The 23,005-nt window shown below is 36.5% G+C and overlaps 2 protein-coding genes across 2 annotated transcripts; both read right to left on the bottom strand.

Annotated features, from left to right (window-relative positions):
* Positions 1–338: 338 nt before the first annotated feature.
* On the bottom strand, positions 339–5,773 carry LOC120774424 (1-phosphatidylinositol 4,5-bisphosphate phosphodiesterase gamma-1). The gene is made up of 4 exons (XM_040104057.1): positions 4,038–5,773; positions 3,492–3,975; positions 2,571–3,430; positions 339–2,021 (listed from the first exon to the last, which is right to left on the bottom strand). The coding sequence occupies exons 1-4, from the start codon at positions 5,373–5,375 to the stop codon at positions 906–908; spliced, it is 3,798 nt and encodes a 1,265-aa protein (XP_039959991.1). The 5' UTR covers positions 5,376–5,773; the 3' UTR covers positions 339–905.
* Positions 5,774–7,431: 1,658 nt separating this feature from the next.
* LOC120775287 lies at positions 7,432–10,592 on the bottom strand. Its single transcript, XM_040105400.1, has 4 exons — positions 10,320–10,592; positions 9,698–10,038; positions 9,276–9,627; positions 7,432–8,554 (listed from the first exon to the last, which is right to left on the bottom strand). Exons 2-4 carry the CDS (start codon positions 10,030–10,032, stop codon positions 8,213–8,215), a joined length of 1,029 nt encoding a protein of 342 aa, XP_039961334.1. The 5' UTR covers positions 10,033–10,038; positions 10,320–10,592; the 3' UTR covers positions 7,432–8,212.
* Between the last annotated feature and the right edge of the window lie 12,413 nt (positions 10,593–23,005).

Raw genomic sequence — 23,005 nt, 5'->3', positions numbered from 1 at the left:
GTGAATAGAATGTATGTGTGGTAAAACTTTTATTTTTTTTTATATTTGTGACTATTTCCAAAATTTTGTAATTTTGAAAAAAAAAATTTTATTTTTTTGTATATTTCGATAGTTTAACCTGTAAAAATACCTTACAAAAATTTGAAATTAATAATTTAATCGAGGTTATAACTTTAAAATGTTCATGTGGGAATATTTTTAAAACAAAATGCAATTTATTATTATTTAATTATATTCATACATAAACACATTTATTTTTTGTATTTTTATTTTCGTATTATAAAAACAAAATATTTTTTTTTTGAGGTTACGACTTTAAAACAAACACGCATTTAATATTATATATGCACATTTATATATATATTTATTTATTTTTGTATATTTGTCTAAAACACGTGTTAATAATACACATAGTATGTACGTACATAAATAAACTGCATTGCATAGAAATATAGAGCTGCGTACGTTTAAAAAAGTACATTTTGCTTAGAATGTAGATATGTATATAGTAAAATGTTAAGTCTTTATATGAGTTGCAATAATTAGTTAATGGAAGAAATTTTCAGTGCTTTAACTATACTAAAAGAAATAGTTTCGACATAATTACATTTAATGTGAAGAAAAAGAAAGCTCAATTTGTTTGACGTTTTCACTTATTACAATGAATCTCCCTTTTGATTGCAATTAATGCATTTTTTCTTTAGGAAACTTGTAAATTTATCAGTAATTCTTATAAAACATTAAATTTGTTCATTTGTGTAAAAATAGATATGTATAAATATGCCTTAAAGCATTTGTTCGTTGGGTAAATTAAGGGCACTTGTTAACAAACATCTACAAAACAAATACATACACAAATATACATATATCTATGTAAGTAAATATTCTCTATAAAAGCAAGCATTTCAGAAGTCCACAACTACTGTGTGCTCATTAGCTGCGTTTGTGCTGGCATGGGCAATGTCCACATGCACCAGCAGCGAGGCCAACTCCAGCTCTTCGCTGAATTTATTGCGCAACGTAATGCTACGATAGCCCGTGCGTATGCAATTCAGTGGATAGCATGCTTGCGCTATGAAATGCGTTTCGGCAAACATATCTTCGTCCTGCACCTCAAAACGCAGCAGCGCAAAATCCGGATTACGCACGGTGAAGCTACAGCTTTCATTCCAAAAAGGATTGAAACCATTCTCACTTACCTTCGTGCGATGCTTAACGCCCGTGTCAAAACTGGCACCACATATTTCAATAGTGACTAGCGGATTATTGGATTTGCCGCCGCGAAACAGATGACGCCCCGCTATAATACGTATTGTTACAAAGCGCTCTTCGTGTGAGCTAATCGCCAGCATATTATTCGGATCGAAACTGTCGCTTTGCATAAATTTCGGTTTAAGCAGATAACCGCAATTACCGTTATCGCGGAATTTAGCTTGATTCAGCTGCATGGCCTTGTCACCGGTCTGATAGTTGAGTGCAATCATTTGGGAACCGACATTCCAAAAGGGTACCGGATTAAAATTAGATGAATCCAAACGTTGACCTTTCGGATAGACACGACTGATTTGATTGCGATGATATTGTAGGAAGAGCATAGTGTTCTGTTGTAGAAATTGCTTTTCTGCTTTGGTTTCAGGGAAGCTGGACATCTCGTAGAATACCCATGAATGTTCACGGAATGGCACACTGCGGAAGTAAATAATTAAATCGGACATTTCTTTGGCCACACGTGCGGAACGTTCTTTTTTGCGGCGTTCGGTGGCCAACTGGTTGGCGATTAGTGCACCCTCTTGTATGGCTTTGATCCATTCGTAAGCCAATTCTTGGTTATCAAAACCAATGATGAAGGAATTTTGCATTGTTGGTGTCTGAATTTGCAATTGGAATAATATACCCGGTTCGCTAGACTCAGATAGGTGTACAATGGCGCCATGTATGTCAATCGAATCAGTGCGTGAGATATTTTCACTGTTATTTTCGTCGCTAAAAGAATTGTAGTCATCGCCAGCAGAGTCAATTACCTAACGGAAGAGATAATTATTTTTTGAAGGGAAATTGTTAATTTAATCAATATGCCATATAATAGAATTGGTATCACAATTATTTTTGCATTAATCGAAGTTGAAGTCTATCGACTATAGCATCACTTTAAATGATTAATATTAAGTGACGGTGCACACACGGACTCTTTTGTCGCCCAAACTGGTCTTTTGTAGACAAGTGGACGACGGAAAAATGAAGTTTCTTGTACTTGATCGTTCTTTCAGATTGACATAGCATACATATAAGTATGTACTGAACGAATAATTCACTTACATCTATACATACTATAAATGGGTGAATACGGGTAAAAATTAGCTAATCTAGAACATTTTTGTGCTCCGCGTACAAGAATTTGATATGATATGAAAGAAAATATGGAAAACTATTCCACTGAAATTGTCGAGCTCATGTGAGGGGCAACGAACGACACCAAATGAGATTTGCCGATGATGAGCGACGAAAACGTCCGTGTGTAAACTCAATTTAACTAACTTCCATTCGATTTATTAATATTATATTGCACTTACCTTCACATAGTTTGCCGGAAAGTGACGTTGCACCATGCCACCATAATCACCGCGCCACCACATTGACGTATTACGCTGCACATTCGTAATGATGGCATGTTTTGGAAATGAAAGTTCATCCGATTTATTAGCTTTGTAACTGTAGAGCGCTTTGCATGTAACACGATCATCCAGACTGGGATCCATATAGCTCGAGGCATCATTGATATCGCCACCATTATGATGATGCTCTAGCGATGTTTGACAGGCGATCAGTTTTTGGCGTAATAATTCCTGTGACACCGGATACATTAGCTTAACATTACGATATAAGGGATTTCGCATGTAGTAATTGACTAGCGATACAAGCGATTCGAATTGTATGGTATCCACGACATAAAGGCGACCCTCTTGCATGATGCGACAATGCTTAATTTTGCGATTTATTGTAAATGATATGACAAATGCGTTGGTGCTTTGTACTGATGGGCGTACCAGAAATGAGCCCACATCCAGTTTAATAAGCACTTGCTCTGCCTGCTCTTTGGTTGTGTTCGGATGAAACCATTCTTGTGTTTCGTGCTTTTTCGGTTGCGGTACAGGCTCTCTTAAGGTAATTGAGAACTCGGAGCTGCGCAGCATATTTTTGCGATAGTACACAATGAGTGAGTAGAGTGAATCGAAAACAAAATTGTCGACTAAGTAATATTTCTTTTTTCCATTTTCACGTTTCAACTTAATGCGACAGTGATTTGGACGATTACGACGCCAGAAGGACAAACTGTAATCACCAACGAATGTGTCCGATTCCCGCACTAAAAATGTGCCATCGCCCAAGTGTTTGTACGATTCTAGTAGTTGATCGGCTTCCTGTCGGCCACCTTAATGATTTGAGAAAGTATTAAAATTAAATTTAAAATGAAATTTAGTTGGTTATATTACCTTCTAATTTTCCATGGAACCAATTTTCACCAAAGTGCAATTCTTCATTCGCAAAAGTATCTTTTGATTTGGGCATTAACGCCAAAGATGCATTTTGCGTCGTCACATTATCATCGTCATCTGCGCCGGCAGCGTTGTTTCCGTCCGTGTGTGACGAGTAGATTAATTGCTGTTGTGTTAATACGAAATGATATAGATTCCAGGCTTTGTCAACGGGATCTTTAAAGTATAGCATTCCCTCTTTGAGAAAATTTCGCATATTTTCGTTTTCATCACCGTTAGCGCCACTAATTGATGATCTACTACCGCTGGTTGTTAACATGCCAGAGCCGCCACCGACTATGCCCGGCCCACCAGCACAGCCATCCTCATATTCTGGCAGTTTTTTGTGCTTAAGTATGATTTTGCGACGCAGTTGGTGCGGTGAAGGCAGTTGCAATTCAGCGCGGTCACAACGTTGGGTCAACAGCATATCACCAAAAACCTGAAAAAAATTTTAACACACACATTAATATAAAAGAAGAAATTCTTTATTTAATGACTTACCTCAGTAAGAGCTTGTGCCATATTACGCTGCTGCTCTAAGGAACAGTTCTGCTCGATAGATAAAATCACTGGATATTCGGAAGTTACAAATGCATGCTCCTTTATCGTCTTAATAACATCTTTAAATTTTATTTTTGATGTCATAGTGTGTCCATGGAAAATATATGGTAAATTGTCTGCGCCATTCCAGCAGTCAAGCTCAATACATCGACAGCCCATACGTAATGCGCGTGCGTACGCTTCACATGACGACTCACTGGAAAATTGGTCGCCTGTGAGATAGGTGTTGTGTGAGGATGCAATCCAATATGCAGAAATCGGTTGTTTCATGTCCATGTAAATGCGATCACAGTTGCGATCCCAGAGATCATTTTGTTTCGAAAAGAGGTAATCAAGAAATTCACTAATTGTAAAGTAAGGTTCTTTCACATCACGCTCTACATCCTGCAAAAAGTCACGTATAAACTTTGAAACCGACGCATCATGTTGTTGTTGACTATGCGGGTCCGTTCCGCTTACGTCGATCCGATTTTCGTGGGAACGGACCGTCGGATCATCTCGCCCCATATTTTCATGTTGCTCTTGCATTAGAAAATTTTGAAACTCACGCAAAGTTACGGTTTTACCATCCTTTGAATAGGGAAACGTGCCTGGTGTACTATAAAACATTTCTTCAAGAAAATTATTTGGCAGCAGTAATTTTCTATACAAACGTGAGAAATCATCGAAGCGTAAATCATTTTTAGGTCTTACATCATCCTCAGCGAAGCATTCCATTAGTTTACTCGTGGTCATTTTGCAGCTAATACTTGCCAAAAAGCATTTAAAGTCTTTTACTGTCACCTGACCACCATCTTTGGAGGACTGTACACTTGAATTTTCAATGGCATAATATTCGCGTCGTAGCCAACGTTCGACCTGTAGTGGATATGGTGCATTTACGGTGTCCTGCACCATGTAACGAAGACCGCATACCCAATTATCTGCCTCTTGTTCGGAAAGGGCCACTACTGAGAACGTCTTTAGTTTGAAGGAACTGCCATGTAACACTACAAAGCATTTTGCTGGCTCAAAACGTTTCGAATCTTCAACACAATTGCGGAACTCTTTTGAGCATTTACCGACACGTATCTCACGAATTTCACGTAGTTCAAGTGAGCCCTCGTAGTCAGAACGCTTATCGGACATAACCGAATACCATAGTAGCTGCCTCGTTTCGCGCACTAACATCAGCCGCCGTTGTTCCGGACGATGCTTGGAATACAATTTGGTGATAATTGTGCCACGTTCAAGCATACAAATGGTTTGTTCCATTTTACCCAATGCTGCTATACTCATTGTGCTTAAGCAATTCAACAAGTTGGTTTTTAAAAGTACTGTATGCTATGATAGAATGTAGAAAGGTTAATAACGAAAATATATTGTTTGTATGTTTTCTGGTCAATCACTTGTTTGCTGGACTTATCTATTTTTGTAACTTCCTGTAATTTTTGGTTTATTTTTCTGTTGCGTTTTTCTTCTCTCTCTTTATGATAGTGGACTCCAGCCGCTTTACCAAGTTCACATATATTTAACATTTGTCGGGCGACTAAAAGAGATGTACCAATCACATTCCTCACAATTGCTATCACAAAAAAGGTATTAACTAAAATTTTATCATATTAATTGCTTTGAAAAGCAATTATTTGTGAAATTAAGGCAATTCTTGAGGAAAGTTTCCTTTGATGGTTTCTCCGCTTGGCAGCATTGCCAGATACAATACGCAAAGAGAAAATAATGGTGCACAACACATGTGACGTCAGTAAATAACTATGGGAGCAAGGAATATAATCAGTTATGTGTAAATTTCAGCGGTAAAACTCGCTTATAATTGTAAAATAATGTGTTTATATTAAATTTAATCAAACATGTTGAAATTATTGCAGTAATGAATATTTTAACATGAGTGTAAAAATAAGTATGGAAATTATTGGAAAGTGCTACCACCATGTTAGTAGTAACTTGTCATAATTTTTCCCGCTCTTGAAGGTTAATAGGCAAACGAATGCTCAAACAGTTCCGGTGCGAGTTTTTGGAAATTTAAATTTTACACATTTTAACAAGTTAAATATTGTGAAAAAACTTCTATTAAATTCGGTGTACATATTAGATTTTGTGTGATATTAAGTAATCAGTACCGCCAGCGTGCATTCAACTATTTTGCAGTGGTGACATGTAAGTGAATTAGCAATATTACAAACTACTTCCAAAATAGACTTTATGTAAATTAGAAAAACCTAGGTAGGGACGGAATCATTTTGATTATTTAGTGCTATGTTACGAAAGACCGGTCAAATTACAATATTTGATAAAAGAAGTGCCGCCACTAAAAAATTGTTGTAGCCACATATTCCAGTAAAAGAAAACCATTAATTTGCACTCGCTTCTCGTTTCTACTCGTTTGTTTCTACTCGTATGTAAATGAAATAATTTATCAACAGAAATAGAAATAGAAGAGATTATTATTTTGTTTTTAGTTTTCACAGTTTATTAATTCATCTTGGATTAAATTTAGATTTGTATTCTCCAGTATAAATAGGAATATAGCGGCACAACATATATGTAAGTACTTTAAACAGTAGACATGAAATATAAGTAATTAATATATTATACTGCCTAGTATGTGTTTAACTTTCTTCTTTCCCGTAAAATGTAACTAATCTAATTCAACAAATTAAAATAAACATAAATATACAGATTGAGCATTAACTATTGCTACTTGCTATTGCAATTCCTTTTTTCTTTGAATATATAAAATTAACACAACTCACAGTTACAAGTAAAATTAATGTATGCATGTGAATATTTAAAGCTTGTACAATCATATTTGAATTTAGTGTTATTCTGTTTTTGCATACAAATATGGACACAAGTGTACCAACAGTATGTTTATGTATATATAGTAGAGATTTATGAAACGTGTCTTTAGGAATTAATGGTGTGACTGTAGTGATTGCGTGTTGATGTATAGGAATATTAGAGTGTGAGTATTTGCAATATTATTATTTTTTATTTCATTATTTTGTTTTAGTGTTGAATTTTAGTTTCACCGCTGTTTTTTCAATGGCATATTATGTTTTTATTCTTACAAGTAAAGAGATCAGTTGAAAGCTGTCATTTTATAATTTTATGAAATTCTTACATACGCATAATAATATTAGTCTTAATGTAATTATTCAATTTCCTCATTGAATTTAATATTAGTATTTTATCAATGACTTATTCTAATTTTTATATTTCAATACAAATAATATTAGTAGTATGGTTTTATGTGTGTTTGCATAATATAACTATACTATTGCACGATTCATATTTATGTTCTATTGCAGTGATATCTTGATTTTACTATATTGTTAAATATAGAGCGTTGCTACATGATGCATTTGCTTAACTAATTTTAAAATATTATTCTTTATTTACTTACGTAAATGGTTCGCAACTGCTTATACGATTGGTATTTTAAAGCGTAGGCTTATTTTTTATTACAATAATTAATTTTTTTCCATAAAATAGCGTAGTTTTTAATTCAATTCAAATAGTGTGGTTACGCATTTGCCTGCTTTTGCTGAAGTGCTAGACATTGCTTTCCACATTTCTTACGAATATTTCATTGCTATTTCTTAGAGAGAAAAACCAGTAATTCAGTTTTTTAAATGTAATATTACAATGAGTAATGTAAGTTTAGTAGATTTTTACGACAATATTGCTTCCACATGATATATTTAGTGTGTATGCGGCATATAATAATAACTGCTTATCTAATGCACTATATAAGTGCGAAAATATCATATTAATTATATCGAAATGCTTTGAGATTTTGATTTGCTTTAATGTCAATTATTTTGGTTTGATTTGTTATAAAAAAACACTATTTTATAATATATTTCATACACCAAAAACTATTTTATCTCAATGTGGTTCTTTAGTGCCCCATTTTCAAACTCCAGTTCAAATCCGCGCTTCGTTGTATGTATGTGTTGTTGTATGACGATACAAGTTTAACATTTCCTTTATGGATTTTTTTGCTTTTGTAACAGAAGCCACGATTTTATAATTTCAACACTTTTTTCCACACTATACCAGCTATACTGGAGTGCGTTTCACTACACAACTTGTGTAATTTCACCGTTTACACTTCACTGTGTTGTGCCGGCAGCTGGTCCATAGATTGAGGCATCACTTATGCGACGTGTCATTGTTGCTTTGCGATTTAAAGTGGCAGCTGAATGATTCGATTGTAGTGTATTGGTGTTTAAGTGATGATTGGAACGATGTGATGGATAGTAGTTGAGCGGTGCCATATTCGGATTATCAATACGTGTTGGTGATGACACTACGGGACGTGGTGAGACACGTTGTAGGGTGTGTAGCACTTCTTGTGGCTCCTGATAGCCAGAGTCCAAGTCGTCATGATAGGAGTCCATAAGTGGTGTCGGATCTTCGTAGTCATAGTCGACAAAGCCACTATTGTCGAAGGACTGCAGACATGAAAATATTTTTTTTTAATTATTTACATTTAAATAATATTTTATCGTCTAAAACAAATGTAATTAACGCTAACAAATTTACATACGCATTTACGTTGTGTTTTGATGTTGTTTGATAAATGGTGGGCCTTTGAACCGCTTAGAAATACCTTTTCAGTGCGGAAAGCACTCTGTGGTTTGACACACTAGATACTACTCCTAGCTTTTTATATTCCCAAAAGAGTATATTAAGTATATCACGAAGAGGGTTCTTACACAGAGAATGAAAATATCAATGATCATCGTAACGAGATAAGTCAATTCAGTCTGTCTATCCCTCTATTCGCCTCGATTATACAAACTGAATCCTTGTACGGACAATTTTTTTATTCAACAAGGCGTCTTCATTTGGCATAGATTATGTTCCACAGCTTCAATCTCCGAGCCAAAGTTTTATTGCTCAGACCGAACCACTATACCTTTCATACAAACTAACCGATGAAGTTATTGTATGGAAATAACGATTTTTTCAAAATAACTTTCTAAAACTTGATATAGATTAAGGTCCAAAGCTATGCTAGATTCTGTCATTTCAGAACCACAACCTAAGAGTCCGAAAATGTTTTGTAAATCTAAGGTTTATGACCCATATTTGAGGTTATCGCCAAGCCAAGCCATAACCAAGCATACTTTTGATTGCTTTAATCACTAGATAATAGTCTATATTCATTACCTTTATCGGCACACGTTTAGTATATTCACGATAAGTGGGATTCTGCACTTTAGAGCGATAGTCTACAATCTCATAGTGACCATCTTGCACAACAGTTCCATTACCATTACCCACGGGATAGTCAGAGATGAAGTGCCTTGTGCCATGTGGAGTTAATGTGGCCCAAAGCAGGCGACTGTCATTAGCCAATTGCGATTGCAAAGTGTCACGATTATTGGTCGTGGTAACGGGGTACAGGATACCACCAGCCGTAAAGGGCTTTGCTTTATTTGAAGATTCTCCCAACGATTTCATGCCACTCTGTTTAATATTCGAATCGTGATAAGATAGATTACAACTGGAGAACAGCGTTCTAAAAGAAAAATATTTTTTTTTTAATAAATATATGTTTATAAATATGCATATGCCTTGTGGGTACTCACTTTCTGCACTTTAACACAATGAACGCGAAGAGTCCACCTAAAATAATTACACCGACCGAACACGATATGAGACCTAAAACCCAAGTGTTCTCCAATACTTTCGAATCGGTGCCAGTTAATTCGACGAATTCAATGCCCTCGCCTTCGTTGGGATGTGGATGGGGGTTGCACAGTGAGGGTGCATAGCATGGATTGGTGTCGTTAGTTGCCACAAGCGCTGCTGCAGTGGCAATATTCGGCAACAAAAATGACGGTAAGGGTGGTGGTGGCATCGATAGTATGGTGTCGGGTGGAGGTGCCTCATATTTGCAAATGCCAACGCAGAATCCAAACATTTTCGCCTAATAAAAAACGGAAATGCCAAATACAGTTATTATTATTATTAAAAAACATTTCAATATTCAAGCAAAAAATAGAAGTTCGAAAACTTTATCAAAAAATATCTTTTCCATTCGTCAATCAATCAATTAAAACTGTAGTACCTAAACACTATTACACCGTAAAATATCGATCGGAATATCAGTCAAGTTAACGGCACAAGTACACAAGCTTACAATTTGTATTTCAGTTGCTTTTTACCTTTTAATGAAATTTATAAAGAATTATATTACATTTAACTTACTCTCCTAATGCCTTGTGCCTTTATTTGAATATTCTTAGATTTGCCTTTGTCTTTATAGAAAAAGTAATGGCAGTAAAAAATAAGTCGTACGGCCGTACTGCCCAAAACGGAATTTTTAACTGTGCGTTTCAGTAATATCTGTATACTTGAAACGACGAAAGAGTGTGCGAGTCCTGTGAGAGCGTTGTAATGTAAATAATTTGTTGCACAGAGTGTATTTCTCTTACAATAACTTTCACTTGGTTTGCTAGACCTTTACACTTTTCTCATACTTTAATATATCTGAGATTTAACTTATTAGATTTAAATTATTCATTTTATTTATTTATTTTGAAGAAATCTTATCAACCAAGCTATGCTTAATAGAACTGTTGAAATTTCTTTTGTTAGTAAAACGCTTCATTTGTAAATAAATAATAACAAAAGTTTCATCCCCTATAAGTATGCTTCATTTTAAAGACTGTCCTCTCTCTCTCACATACTTTTACTGTTTGTATTACGCATGCACTGCCTAACTGCAGGGTGATTCAGAGATTCTAAATTTTTATTGAAAGGTTTTGATTAAAATATATATCCGGAGAAAGATTGTGTAACCGACTGAGTCCAATCTTTCCGTTGTTGAATATTACATATAAAGGTTTCAAATCATAATTTTACTTGAAAAATTCGAACACTTTCATCTTTTATACCCTAAACAGGGAACATTAAGATTGCTACGAATTTTAAAATATTAATAAAATATGTATATGTACATATGTGTGTAAATAATCAGCATGACGAGCTGGATCGATTTAGCCATGTCCGTCTATCTGTATATACGCGAACTGGTCCCTCAGTTTTCGAAATATCGAGTTTCGCACTTTTCACCAAGAGACTGCTTGTTTGTCAGAACCGCCGATATCGGATCACTATAGCATGTATCTGTCGTACACTGAAAGATTGGAATCAAGTGCTTATAAGGCATGGCTATTGTCTAAGACGATAGTGCAAAATGCGAAGAAATTGTTTAGATCGGATCACTATAGCATATAGCTGCCATACAAACTGAAGTTCTTGTAAGGAATGTTTTGTATTTGTGGAGAGTATTATAACTTCGGTGAAACAATTATTGCAGAGCGAAGACAGGCACCAATAAAACTCTAATTTCGTATTGAATTCCATTATTCTAAGCGAAATATTCTCGATAAATTTTATTGATATATCTCCTCCGTTAGCCGATATTTGTAGCATAACGCCAAATAGAGTAAAAAATTTGTTTATCTCAATTTTTACTCATGTGATCATTTGCACGAAACAAACATCCGGAAACCACTTTATCTCGTCGTCCTCATCACTTTGTTAGAAACAATTCTTTATAATCTTCATTAATTTAAGGTAAATGTGTAAAGATTGCTACATATTATATTGCATAAGGCTTCGTCAATTGCGTACATCGACGACCATAATAGTTTCATTTCCTTATGAGAGCTGATAGCAGACTGTATTGGGTTTTCAGTTTATTGGCCAATTGTTTCGGTCAAAGACTGTATAGCAATCCTGAAGTAGTCACTGATCTAGTTCACTTGAAAAAAATACATAATTATACTCTTGCAACATGCTGATATTGTTGTATAGTATAATAGTGTCGTTCACCTAATGGCTTATGTATCACCTTAACCTTATGGATGATCTATATAGTGTTATACAATATATATAAATGATTAGGATGACAAGACCTTCTGAGTGTCCGTCCGTGCAAGCTGTAACTTGAGTAAAATGATATAAGATGAATGGATATACCATTGAAATTCAGAGAGAATCCTTTCCTGGCAATAGTAACTCTGTGTTTCAAAAATGGGTTGAAATTGGTGAATACTCTCCTAAGCTCCCATATACTTATAATAAAGACTTCCGAGCTTCCTGGTGACTTCTTTGGTATTTATTTTTTGAAGATTATCTCTTTCAAATGTTGGCGGCGGTTACGTCTCAGAAAGACCATCCATTCAGTCCAATTTTGTATGACTCGTTCGAGCATTTCGATTGGTATCTGGTGAATGACACGCATGATGTTGTCCTGCAAAGCCTGAATCGAAGTGGGGTCTATGGGGACAGACTTTAGACTTTATAGACATAAAGCGAGGCGATGTCACTTGGGAAGGTCGAGTGGCTTCAGTTCTTGCACAAGCTGTATTTTGTATGCTTTCAATTTAAGATTTCGACGTAAAATGCTCCATGTCGTTCCATACGTTCGTTACTGCGAACTGCGCCGAATCGACTTTGCGCGGTCTTCATGTACACTCTCAGCTACGGCTGCTATATTTTCTTCACTGCGTGCTGGACGTGGTCTATTCGGTCGAATATTATCCAATAATGAATGCTGGGTCCCAAGATGGGTAATGATGTTGCGAATAGTACACTCAGTAAGTTGAGCGAAGCGGGCGAAACAAATTGATCCCTCCATGATGAAATGCCAATACAATACTAAATAAAAATAATATGACAACTTGACAGGACTCCCGGAAGGAAATTCGATCTGTTAACCTTTTATATAAGATTTCTATCTATGACCGAAAGTTCCACCTTTTCCCTCAATTCATTGAAAATCGATTTTATGAATATCCATGTGACCTATGGAGTTATATTTATATGTAAACTGTCATAGTTAACTTTTTTAAAAAATTTCGCCACAATCCATTGAAGAATTCTTTAACAAGCACATTTCCCTGTGAAGTAACCCCTACAATTTCGGGGTATCTACCGCAACACGATTCCTACATAAATGGAATTACCAAAAAAATAATTTTGCAAACTAATTACTCTTTAGAACAAAAATAAGTTCTTGATGATTAAGCGCCAATCAGACTCCTCATAACAAGCTTTAGATTTCATTCATATTTAGAAGTGGTTAACATAATAAAAAAGTTCACTTTGTCTGTAATTTTACTCATCAACATCCACATACATTCTCATACATCCGAGTAGGTAGACCCTCGAAGCACTCGAATCACATTCATTTCATTCATATAAACTGAAAAACTCGGCTTCTTTGACATTAATGAGAAGTGGTGCTTTAAAAATTGTCAAGACACGACCAAACACAACAAAGTATATACACCATCACACTCGCACATATTTTATTTATAACTATGCGTAACTGTGCCTAAAGTCGGGGAGTGCGGTAAATAAGAGAATTTAATATCGACTATGCCGGCAGGAATAATTTCGCTACTTGGTTGGAAAACAACTTTATGGCTTTCATCCAATAATTTTTGCAATTTAAACAAGTTCTTTTAAAGTTGGTTATTCTACTATCAATGACCTATTTTATCGAATAACTGCTTTTAATTTTCAAGGCAGCGGTGTTCTACTTCTTTTTGTTTTTTGTCACCGCCGATAACTTCGAATTTTCCATAAATCATTTAAATGAATTGTGGTAAAAAGAAATCCATTATTTTTAAACTGAATTAGCATAGTTGGAATGATCTGATTCATATCAAATATGAATTGCTTTCTATAACTTGTTTCCGTTTTGAGGGTAATTTCATAATGACACTGGCATAGAAACCCCCGTCCTTTATTGACAAAAACTGGGATAGTCGATTTTCGCAAGCCTCCCTTGAGTAGAATATTTCAAGAGCAAAATTGTTCGCATATATAGAAACAGTCAGTAATCAGAAGGTGAATGTAAACATAAAAACCTCTCAACTAATCGTGTTATTATCGATGTATGTATGTGATCTGTGAAAGACCGAATGGAATATACATAATTCCTCTCCCAATGAACAGAGTTGTCCACTTCTGGGCGATTCCTTCCTTCAGCCGGTCAAATTGTTGACAGTAGTTCCGTATTAAGAGTTTGGTCGTAAATAATTCCCTAGAAATCACCCCAAAGACCTTTCTGACCCTCAATCCTGGCTTGGCCACTACTTGCGCTACTTAACTACGATCCGACCACGACCACTGCTTAACGTTGCCGTCCACTTTTCAGCACCAGTAACTGCCCACATCAGAAATGGATCGATTCTCGGAAGGAAATTCAATCCATATTGGAAAAATAATGAATTTATTATTTCCAAGCCTTTTATAAGCCTTTTCTATCACCGAAAGTTCCACTTTTCTCATTGTACAAACACCAAGTCAATTTAGTAACATAATCCCCAAGATAGTCGAATTTCCGTAACAGAGATTGACCGGAATGTATGGAATGTATCTCTCTAACAATTGCAATTTAAAGCTATTTTTTTGTATTTTACGGTGCCGAACGAACAAAACTATAAACTTCTTCGAAAGAGGCTTTACTTTGGTATAAAATCGTGGCATAACCATATTATGAAAGCAAAAGGCTCCTTCTCCTCTTTAAAGCATAGTAGAGCTTTGATATTTATATACTTACAATTTTCATGCCGCAAACATGTCTTACTTTTCAAATCATCTCCGTCAAAAAATAATAATTTGTGGTAAAACCGTCTTTCTTCTTGCTCGGCTCGATTTTTCATGTATGGAATGTTTAATATGTTTTTAATTTTTTCAAATAATACATTTTTGTAGATGTAAGTGCTTTCCAATATGACGGGATATCCGAATATCTTGATGTATTTCTCTGCACAAACAGAGTATGTGATACACAATTCTTAGCCAGAATTGAAAATATTGTATTCGGAGTTTAAGAAAGGTCACCTTAGGTTAGGACGTTGATCACACTTAGACTAATAAATATAAAAAGAACTCCTTTAATCTTATAAGTCGTCAAAGTGTGTTTAAGCGTTTTATTTACCATTATTTGTCACGAAAACGCAGATCGGCTCCCAATATTTTATCCCACTTGTTAGATTTAATTACATTTAAAGTATGTAGACGCTGAAACGCCAATCCTTTGCATTAATTTGAACGAAAATTGAACTCGGTTCCTACTCAATACAAAGCCATTACAAATCTAATAATTTCTATATATTGGGTCTATAACTATATTCGTGAAGTTTATCAAGAGACGGTGTAACTTGATTATTATACCATTGTTTCAATATTTCGAAAATGGGTTGGAAATCAAACATTCAAAAGCCAGGGAAACTTCAGGTGCATAAGGCTTGTTAGTTCTATGAGGTTTAGGATAAGTCTTCATACGATTTTATTCATTATAAGCACAAAGATGCACCGTTATAAGAAAACGCTCCCTCAATTTTATTACAGGTCATGAGATATGTAATTTTATCTGAAAGTGGACGGTGCACGTACATTGTCCCATTTTGATACCCCTCCTTTAAAGTCCTCTCACACCATCTCTTTAAAGTCCTCTCACACCATCTCGGGGGTAAAATTTAATATCTCTGGCGTATTTAGTTATTTTGTTTATTGCGCTCTTAGTAGTTTTTAACATTACCTATTACCGGTATATGGAGCGCGAGTCATCCGATTTCATCCATTTTCACACTGTCAGTACGAGTTCCTATACAAATATATGAGAATTACAATTAAAATTGTAATATTTGCGCCAAGTGAAGTTGGTTGTTGTAACTTTTGTAATTTAGGAGATGTGTGTATTATTAGAGGGGTCACGCCCACTTTTTGAAATTTTTTTTGCCCACGGATGCCCCTTGCTATTGCGATCTCCTGTGCCAAATAAGGGTTGTATATCTTAATTTAGTGCTTAGTTTGTGTTTTGTCGGCGTAACAGTGGTCTGATTACACCATCAACGAACTCTTCCTTACTTTTTTGCCAAGGAACATGCGTACCAAGTTTCATCGAGATATCTCAAATTTTACTCAAGTTACAGCATGCACGAATGGAAGGACAGACAGACAGACTGTCACTGATCATTTGTATATATGTATGTATAATACATATATCCATATCTATCACAATTAGTTTTAGGTGATACATACAAGCGTTAAATGTACAAAAATGTTATAAGAGATATGTGAAACCTGGCCAGATAGCCAAATCAAAGGCAAAGCCGAATAGCCACGAAGGCGTGTTATATTATAAGCTCCTAAATCCGGTGAAACCATTAATGGGAGACGCCGCCGACAACAACTAAGCAAATTGAAGGGCGCGGATATAAATTATTTGAAAAACCACGGCTGAGTTTTGCTTAAGCAAAAGCTCTTATTGATTCGTTAAAATCATAATTAAATAGAAATAAATGAGGCATCCACATACTATTTTGTATTGTATAGTTTTGTAGTTGCTTTTTTGAAGAGAACTTAGCTCAAACATAACTAGCGGAGAACTAGCGAATCGAAGACACAATTATTGACACATCATAGAATCGCCTCATTACAAAATAAAAAGTAATTCATGAATTGCATGTGAAATCACCTGAGAGCTTCTACATAGTTGAGAAATTAAATGCAGTACTATATGCAACTATGTATTTTAAATCCCTAAAGGGTTATTAAAACTCGCAATACTTATGTATATGAGTACGTTCGACTAGTGCAAAAGTTGGTGAATGACAGGTCGGCGGCAATGGAAACCCACATGCCCTTTTGACCTATCCCAGCGCAAATTATATACACTCACATACACGAAGTCCCAATTATAATGCGGTGTAGGTGTGGGTGTGTTGTCTTTGCCACACATACGCACAACATCGAATTTCCGATTGTTTTTGTTTCGAAACTGCGAAGTTAAATAAGGATTATTTTAGATTCATTGTGGCAAAAAGAAGAATCATAGAAGAATGTGTGCTATTAAAGTGCACGAAAATGACGTGAGCAAAAGGGGTCTCATCGCACTTCAATTACCCGACGCTGACGACGGACTCGCTCGGCTATTGTCGTCGATTATGCCACTGCCTTCAATTCGGCTACCAATGCGGTCTGGGTTAGTAGGTGAACGTGAATTTTACTTCAACTTTTCATTTGCGTGTGTGTGTGATTTTTCTACATTCACATACACTTTCGCATGCATACACGCATGCAACAACAACAAACGTAAGCGCAGATGTGCATATGTATGTATGTGCTTGCATGTAGGAGTACAACAGCAGCAATAGCAACGACAACGACGACGACAACGGCAACGACGACGAAGACAACGTCGCCGAATGCGTTGGTCGCCTTTTAGTGCTTTTGACTTTGCTTTTGCTTTTACACTTTGGGCCAAATCGAAATGTTTTCAGTACTTTCACATTTATCGAGGTGCACAGAACGGCGCAGATTTTACATACGGAGTGAATTTAACTTCTTTCACACTTCCTTAGATCGGTAGTGCGTTAGTGGCGCTTCGTCGCATAAAGTGTAAGTGAGCGGTAGGAGATAATAATAACTCCGAGCAAAAGAAATCACGGAAATTATAGAGCATATTTCCAAAAGCGGATTTAAGACTCACTGTATAATTTCAAAAAAATAATAAATTTATAAATACAGGACAGCCAGGACTGGCAGGACTGACAAAGCAAATTATGATTTTTATTTATTAGCGCTCTGTTATTACTCTGCACAGCTGCCGTGGTCGGCCGTCGTCGACGCCGCTATTTGTCGTTCCTTCACCTGCAACGGCCGTACGTATACACATGAACATATTTATATACATATACATTTGTATATGTACGCACACTCGTATGTAGGTGCAATTGACGTAAATTGTGGCGGTCGGTCATTCCTACGAATATTACAATGCGCTGCTGCGGCATTTGCGCCCTTTAATAACACTCACGGTATTCTTCGGTTTGCCGCCTCAGTCGCTGCAGCGAAAGACAGTTTTTGTCGTCTGTCAAGTGCTGTCGGTAAATTGGGGGGAAATCTTCCGACAATAAATTCTGACACAAATTCGCGTCGTCTTGCAATTACATGCAAACAAAAATAGTTGCAACAACAATAACAACAATTTAGATAGACGAAAATAGCAAAAGTGAATTGTCACACAGAAACGAACGGACAAATAGACAGACAGCGCTCACAAATAGATAACTGACACGAAAGTAGGTGAGGTGAGGTGTAAGCGCAGTAGCGTGTGTGCATCAGTTTGAAAAGTGCTGTGCTAAAAAAAACGGAAAACAAAAACAATACAGCTAATAGCTTACATTGTCCCCAACAGTTTCTGCATTAGCAACTGTGTCGCATGCCCCGTTTCGTGATTGCGACAATTAAAATTTCCTGTAAGAATCAAAAGCTCAGTGAAGTCCCCAAAACATACATAAGTATATTTAAGTACATACAAACATCTGTACTTGTGAATACTACCTGGTAAATGTGGGTGATAAAAAATGCAAAAGTTTTTAATGAAAATTAACTGTTTAGTATAAAGCAGCACGTAAATATCAGTGTACAGTGCAATATTGTTGGTGTCGAACGTGTAGGAGTATATAGAAAGCAGTGCATAAGTGAAACGTTCAATTGAAGAAAAGCGCCGTCCAGCACCGTCTACGAATTCCTTGGAAATAAATTATTTTAATTGATACAAAGTGCAGACAACAAATACAACGAGTAAGTTATTTTAAGGCAATGAAAGGATAATAATTTCATTTTACATTTGCATGCACAGTGTGTTGCAGTATCAAAATGTCAAAGTTCTTCGAAGATAGATGATGCCACTTATTAAAGAAATAGTTTTTTATCTTAAAAAACTTGGCAGCTTATTAAAAACTGCATAAACCTACTGACACCTCGAATCGCGCAAACAAAAAGTTAAAGTTGCGAAAAAATGAGAACGAGAATTGAATATGAGAAAAATTAAAAATTTTTATCAAAAACGTTTTTCTTTTCATTTTTGATGCTAAAAATTTAAAACTTATTTTGTTTAAATTAAATACTTTGTAAAGCCTTCACGAACGTTTTTATAAAGTCTTACTTTTTACAACGGTGGCAACTCTGTTACGAAATATGTAAAAGACTTCGTCGCATACTTTCTAAAAGGTTTCGTAGGCGTCTTTTTTTTGCATTTTCCATACTCTAATGGGGTATGGGGGGTATATATAGGGTTTGTAAGAAAGTTTTTTCTTCATCAGTAAATTGAAGAAGTCGCACGATAGGGAGTTACCCTGTCTGAAACCTCGTTTGGTATCGAACGGCTCGGAGGTTCTTCTCGATTCTGACGGAGCTTTAGGTACTGTTCAACGTCAGTTTACAGAGCCGTATTAGTTTAGGGGGAATACCAAATTCAGACGCAGCTGCATAAAGGCAGCTCCTTTTCGTGCTGTCAAAAGCAGCTTTGAAATCGATGAAGTGGTGGTGTGTGTCGATCCTCTTTTCACATCAGTTGTGCATTTCCAGACCTGAAGCCACACTGATAAGGTGCAATCAGTTTGTTGTAGGTGTACTTTAATCTTTCACATAGTTAGCTTGATAGAACCTTATACGCAATGTTGAGGATGCTTATTCCAGAGTAGTTGGCGCAGATTGTGGGGTCTATTTTTTATGAATTGGGCAGAACACACTTAAATTACAATCGTTGGGCATGATTTCACCGGACCATATTTTACAAAGAAGCTGATGCATGCTCCTTATTAGTTCTTTGCCGCCTTGTTCAAATAGCTCGGCCGGCAATCGATAGGCCCCCGCCGCTTTGCTGTTCTTCAGACGGGTAATTGCTATTCGAACTTCTGCATGGTCGGGCAATACTTCATCGTTATCGATTTAGAAATCGGGTTCGTCTTCTCCTGGCGTTATACTTTCACTGCCATTCAGCAGGCTGAAGAAGTGTTCCCTCCATAACTTTAGTATGCCCTGGGCATCGGTTACTAGATCACCTCTGGGGGTTCTACCCTTCCGCCCTTGAAACATTCTGCTAGTGGCCGCATCTATTCGTAGAATTTTTGAGTATTACCTCCGTCGGCCAGCTTGTCAAGCTCTTCGTACTCGTGCATTTCGGCCTCTCTCTTTTTTTGTCTGCAACTCTCGGTATGTACCCCATCACGCACATATTATGATGGATTGTAACGTTACGAGGTCTGTTTTCTCTCCGCTGCGACACGGCACCCCGCATCGTACCAGCTGTTCTATTGCCTTTCCCGAAAACCAAGAGTTTCGTTTGCAGCTGAAAGTAAGGAGCTTGAAATTCCGTCAACCAGTTCCCTTTTACCGAGTTGTTGATCAGTGCTCTCAGGGAGCAGGAATGAAAGTCGAGTAGAAAATCAATCCGCTGTCTGTTGTGATTGCAGCTTTTTGACGTCGAACCTACATTGTGCTGCTGATGTGCGTTTTTTGTTGCACAGAGTCGGATGCGTATCTTGGCTGCAATGAGATAAAACACTGGAGACGTGTCATCCAGCTATCACAACATGATCAATCTTTTTGGTGGCTTTTCGATTCGAAGACATCCAGGTACCTTGATGAATTTTCCTATGCTACATATACTCGGCGAAGTCGATCAGCCTCAACCCATTTGAGGATGTTTGATCTTGGATGCTGAATTTACCGACTGTTGTGCCCAAGATACATTCATAGAAGGCATCTTTGTTCACATCGTCTTTCTTTTCCGTCAGAACATGGGCGCAAATCAGCGATATGTTGAAGAACTTAGCTTTGGTGGGAATTGGGGCTAGACGTTCATTCACCGCAGTAAATGTCAGGATTCGGAGTCTCTCAGCACGAATTTCACAGCGAATTTGCGCTCCTTTATATGGCCACTATGGTAAATGCTACAAGGACCACCTCGTCTCAGTCGTTGTCCCGTTCATTGCACTTTTTGGATGGCGGTGATGTCAGGCGAGGACAGCTGAGCGGCACTTTCAAAAATAAAGGACCGGACATTCCAGGTGCATGCCTTAGGAATGCCTGTTATCCAAGGCAATTGTGTATCTTTCATTGGGGTGTTTTTTTACGTGGCGTATCATCCTTCTCACTTTCGATCGCCTACAAACGCATGTTTTTTGGCTACCCAGAGGATACTTGGTCGCGAGTTGCTTGAGTCATATGTAAAAGAACTTTCCTCACTTGAGTGAACTTGTACACATAGCTCCATCTCTCCATCCGTTATATGTATATGCATTTGTTATATCAATATATCTCAAATAATCCAATGAATGGCTTAACGGACAGAAAGACAACCATTGCAAGCATCAAGTATCAATTAGTTTTTTTGTGTTACAAAAAACCGTTATACAAACCAAGCTGCTATACTCTATGTAACGTACTCGTTCTGTAAGAGTACAAAATTAAACTGCACCAAATTAGCTATACATATTTAGATTACCGAGAACGGCCATGACCTCTATGAATACTAATTACTTCAAATATTAAATTCACCGTTATTACAAATCTTACGAGCCAATGTCATGCTGGGTCGTTGGCATTTATTATTTTCAGCGAATGAATTGATAGTCCCAAAAACTCCAAACACACATTAGCACTCACTTACAAGTACTTAAATACATTCCATAAATAATGCGGGCTCGAATACACACACACATATATATATTCATATATACTTCAAGTACATGCGGCAGTGTCACACAATGTTATTTTCGTTGTATTCGCTGCTGTGTTGTGCTAAATTTTGACATTTAATGACCTGACAGGTCACGTCGCGCCAAGAAAGAAAATCCCAAACGTAATTAATAAATTAGACAGGTCAACAAGTTAGCAAACGCACTCATTTCGACTCTGGAAGTACATACAGCAACACATAAGAGTTGATATTCATAAGAGTCCAGTTCAGGCAGTCAAAACAATGAGCAAATTAACAAGCCCGTAACTTTAAATTAAGGTGTACACAGCGCAAATGAAAACAACTGTGTAGACGAGCATACATACTTTGATAGGGCACTGTATGCAGGGGGTTAGCGTCATTCCAACACCTACCGATCCACAGAGAGAGTGATTCTCCCTCACGCTTTGTTGCAATTTTCATTAAAATTTCGCCTGAAGAAGTGAGTTTGGAAGTGAGCGTTTCGTAAATCGCCTAGGAAAACTAATTTTAATTGAGGACTATGCATGCGAAGTGTACATGGATGACCTCAAAACTGACGTAGTTGAATGTACATGGTAGAGGTGAGTGCAAAGGAGCAAATGTTGTAACTTAAAGTGTATAACTGTTATATTTTTTTTGTAATATATCGAAAGCATATAAATATGTACAGTGTTATTTCTTAAAATAGATCCATTTAAATAGAAAAAGTCCAATATTTCTGCAATTAATATGGAATCCAACTCACAAAAACATTTAACCCTGGTCGACACCAACGGTCTGATACACTTAGTCGAGACCAATGGTGCTTGGCTAGGCCTAGGCTAGTTTACATACATTTGTACGGAAATACGTGTTGTATTTGCGCTCATATATGTACAACATAGATACATTTTTGAAATTTCTTACCTCTCGATTTGGTTGAAATCAAATTGACTGCCTTGTTCACGCTTGGCGTGGCAATAGCGTTCACAAAAAATGTAACATTTTGAGAAAAACTGCATTTTTCTTAACCTTTAAAACGCTCTAGCGGCTAAAGTATTGAACCTAGATAAACATACAAACCAATTTGGACATGTAACAAACATGAAAACAGATAAATCAGCCGTGCGAAGTGATAGAAACATACCAAAGTTCATATATTTTCATACAAAATACATACATATATGGGGTCTAGCCAAGCACCATTGGTGCACTAAGGTGTAATATTATAATATCTTTTTTTCGTCCTTTTCAATACGACATCCTTGAATTTTTTTCTGAATTCTATAGACAATAAAATTCTAGGAAGCTACCTGGAAGCGCAAGCCGTTTTCTACTCTCTAAATATATGTATTTAAATAACATTTAAAAACAAAAT

The sequence above is a fragment of the Bactrocera tryoni genome, chromosome 4 (genome assembly GCF_016617805.1).
Source record: "Bactrocera tryoni isolate S06 chromosome 4, CSIRO_BtryS06_freeze2, whole genome shotgun sequence".
NCBI classification, from domain to species: Eukaryota; Metazoa; Arthropoda; class Insecta; order Diptera; family Tephritidae; genus Bactrocera; species Bactrocera tryoni.
Note: the sequence above shows the minus strand (reverse complement) of the source record. Positions and strands in the feature narration are given on the sequence as shown.

What these genes read in the sequence shown, in the direction of transcription:
- LOC120775287 (XM_040105400.1), bottom strand. Translation starts at nt 10,032, where the DNA reads ATGTTTGGATTCTGCGTTGGCATTTGCAAATATGAGGCACCTCCACCC. An exon ending in ATTGTGTTAAAGTGCAGAAA is followed by an intron (nt 9,628 to 9,697) that starts GTGAGTACCCAC and finishes TTTTTCTTTTAG; the next exon opens with AACGCTGTTCTCCAGTTGTA. An exon ending in CTAAACGTGTGCCGATAAAG is followed by an intron (nt 8,555 to 9,275) that starts GTAATGAATATA and finishes TCATGTCTGCAG; the next exon opens with TCCTTCGACAATAGTGGCTT.
- LOC120774424 (XM_040104057.1), bottom strand. Translation starts at nt 5,375, where the DNA reads ATGAGTATAGCAGCATTGGGTAAAATGGAACAAACCATTTGTATGCTT. An exon ending in TGGCACAAGCTCTTACTGAG is followed by an intron (nt 3,976 to 4,037) that starts GTAAGTCATTAA and finishes AATTTTTTTCAG; the next exon opens with GTTTTTGGTGATATGCTGTT. An exon ending in GTTCCATGGAAAATTAGAAG is followed by an intron (nt 3,431 to 3,491) that starts GTAATATAACCA and finishes CAAATCATTAAG; the next exon opens with GTGGCCGACAGGAAGCCGAT.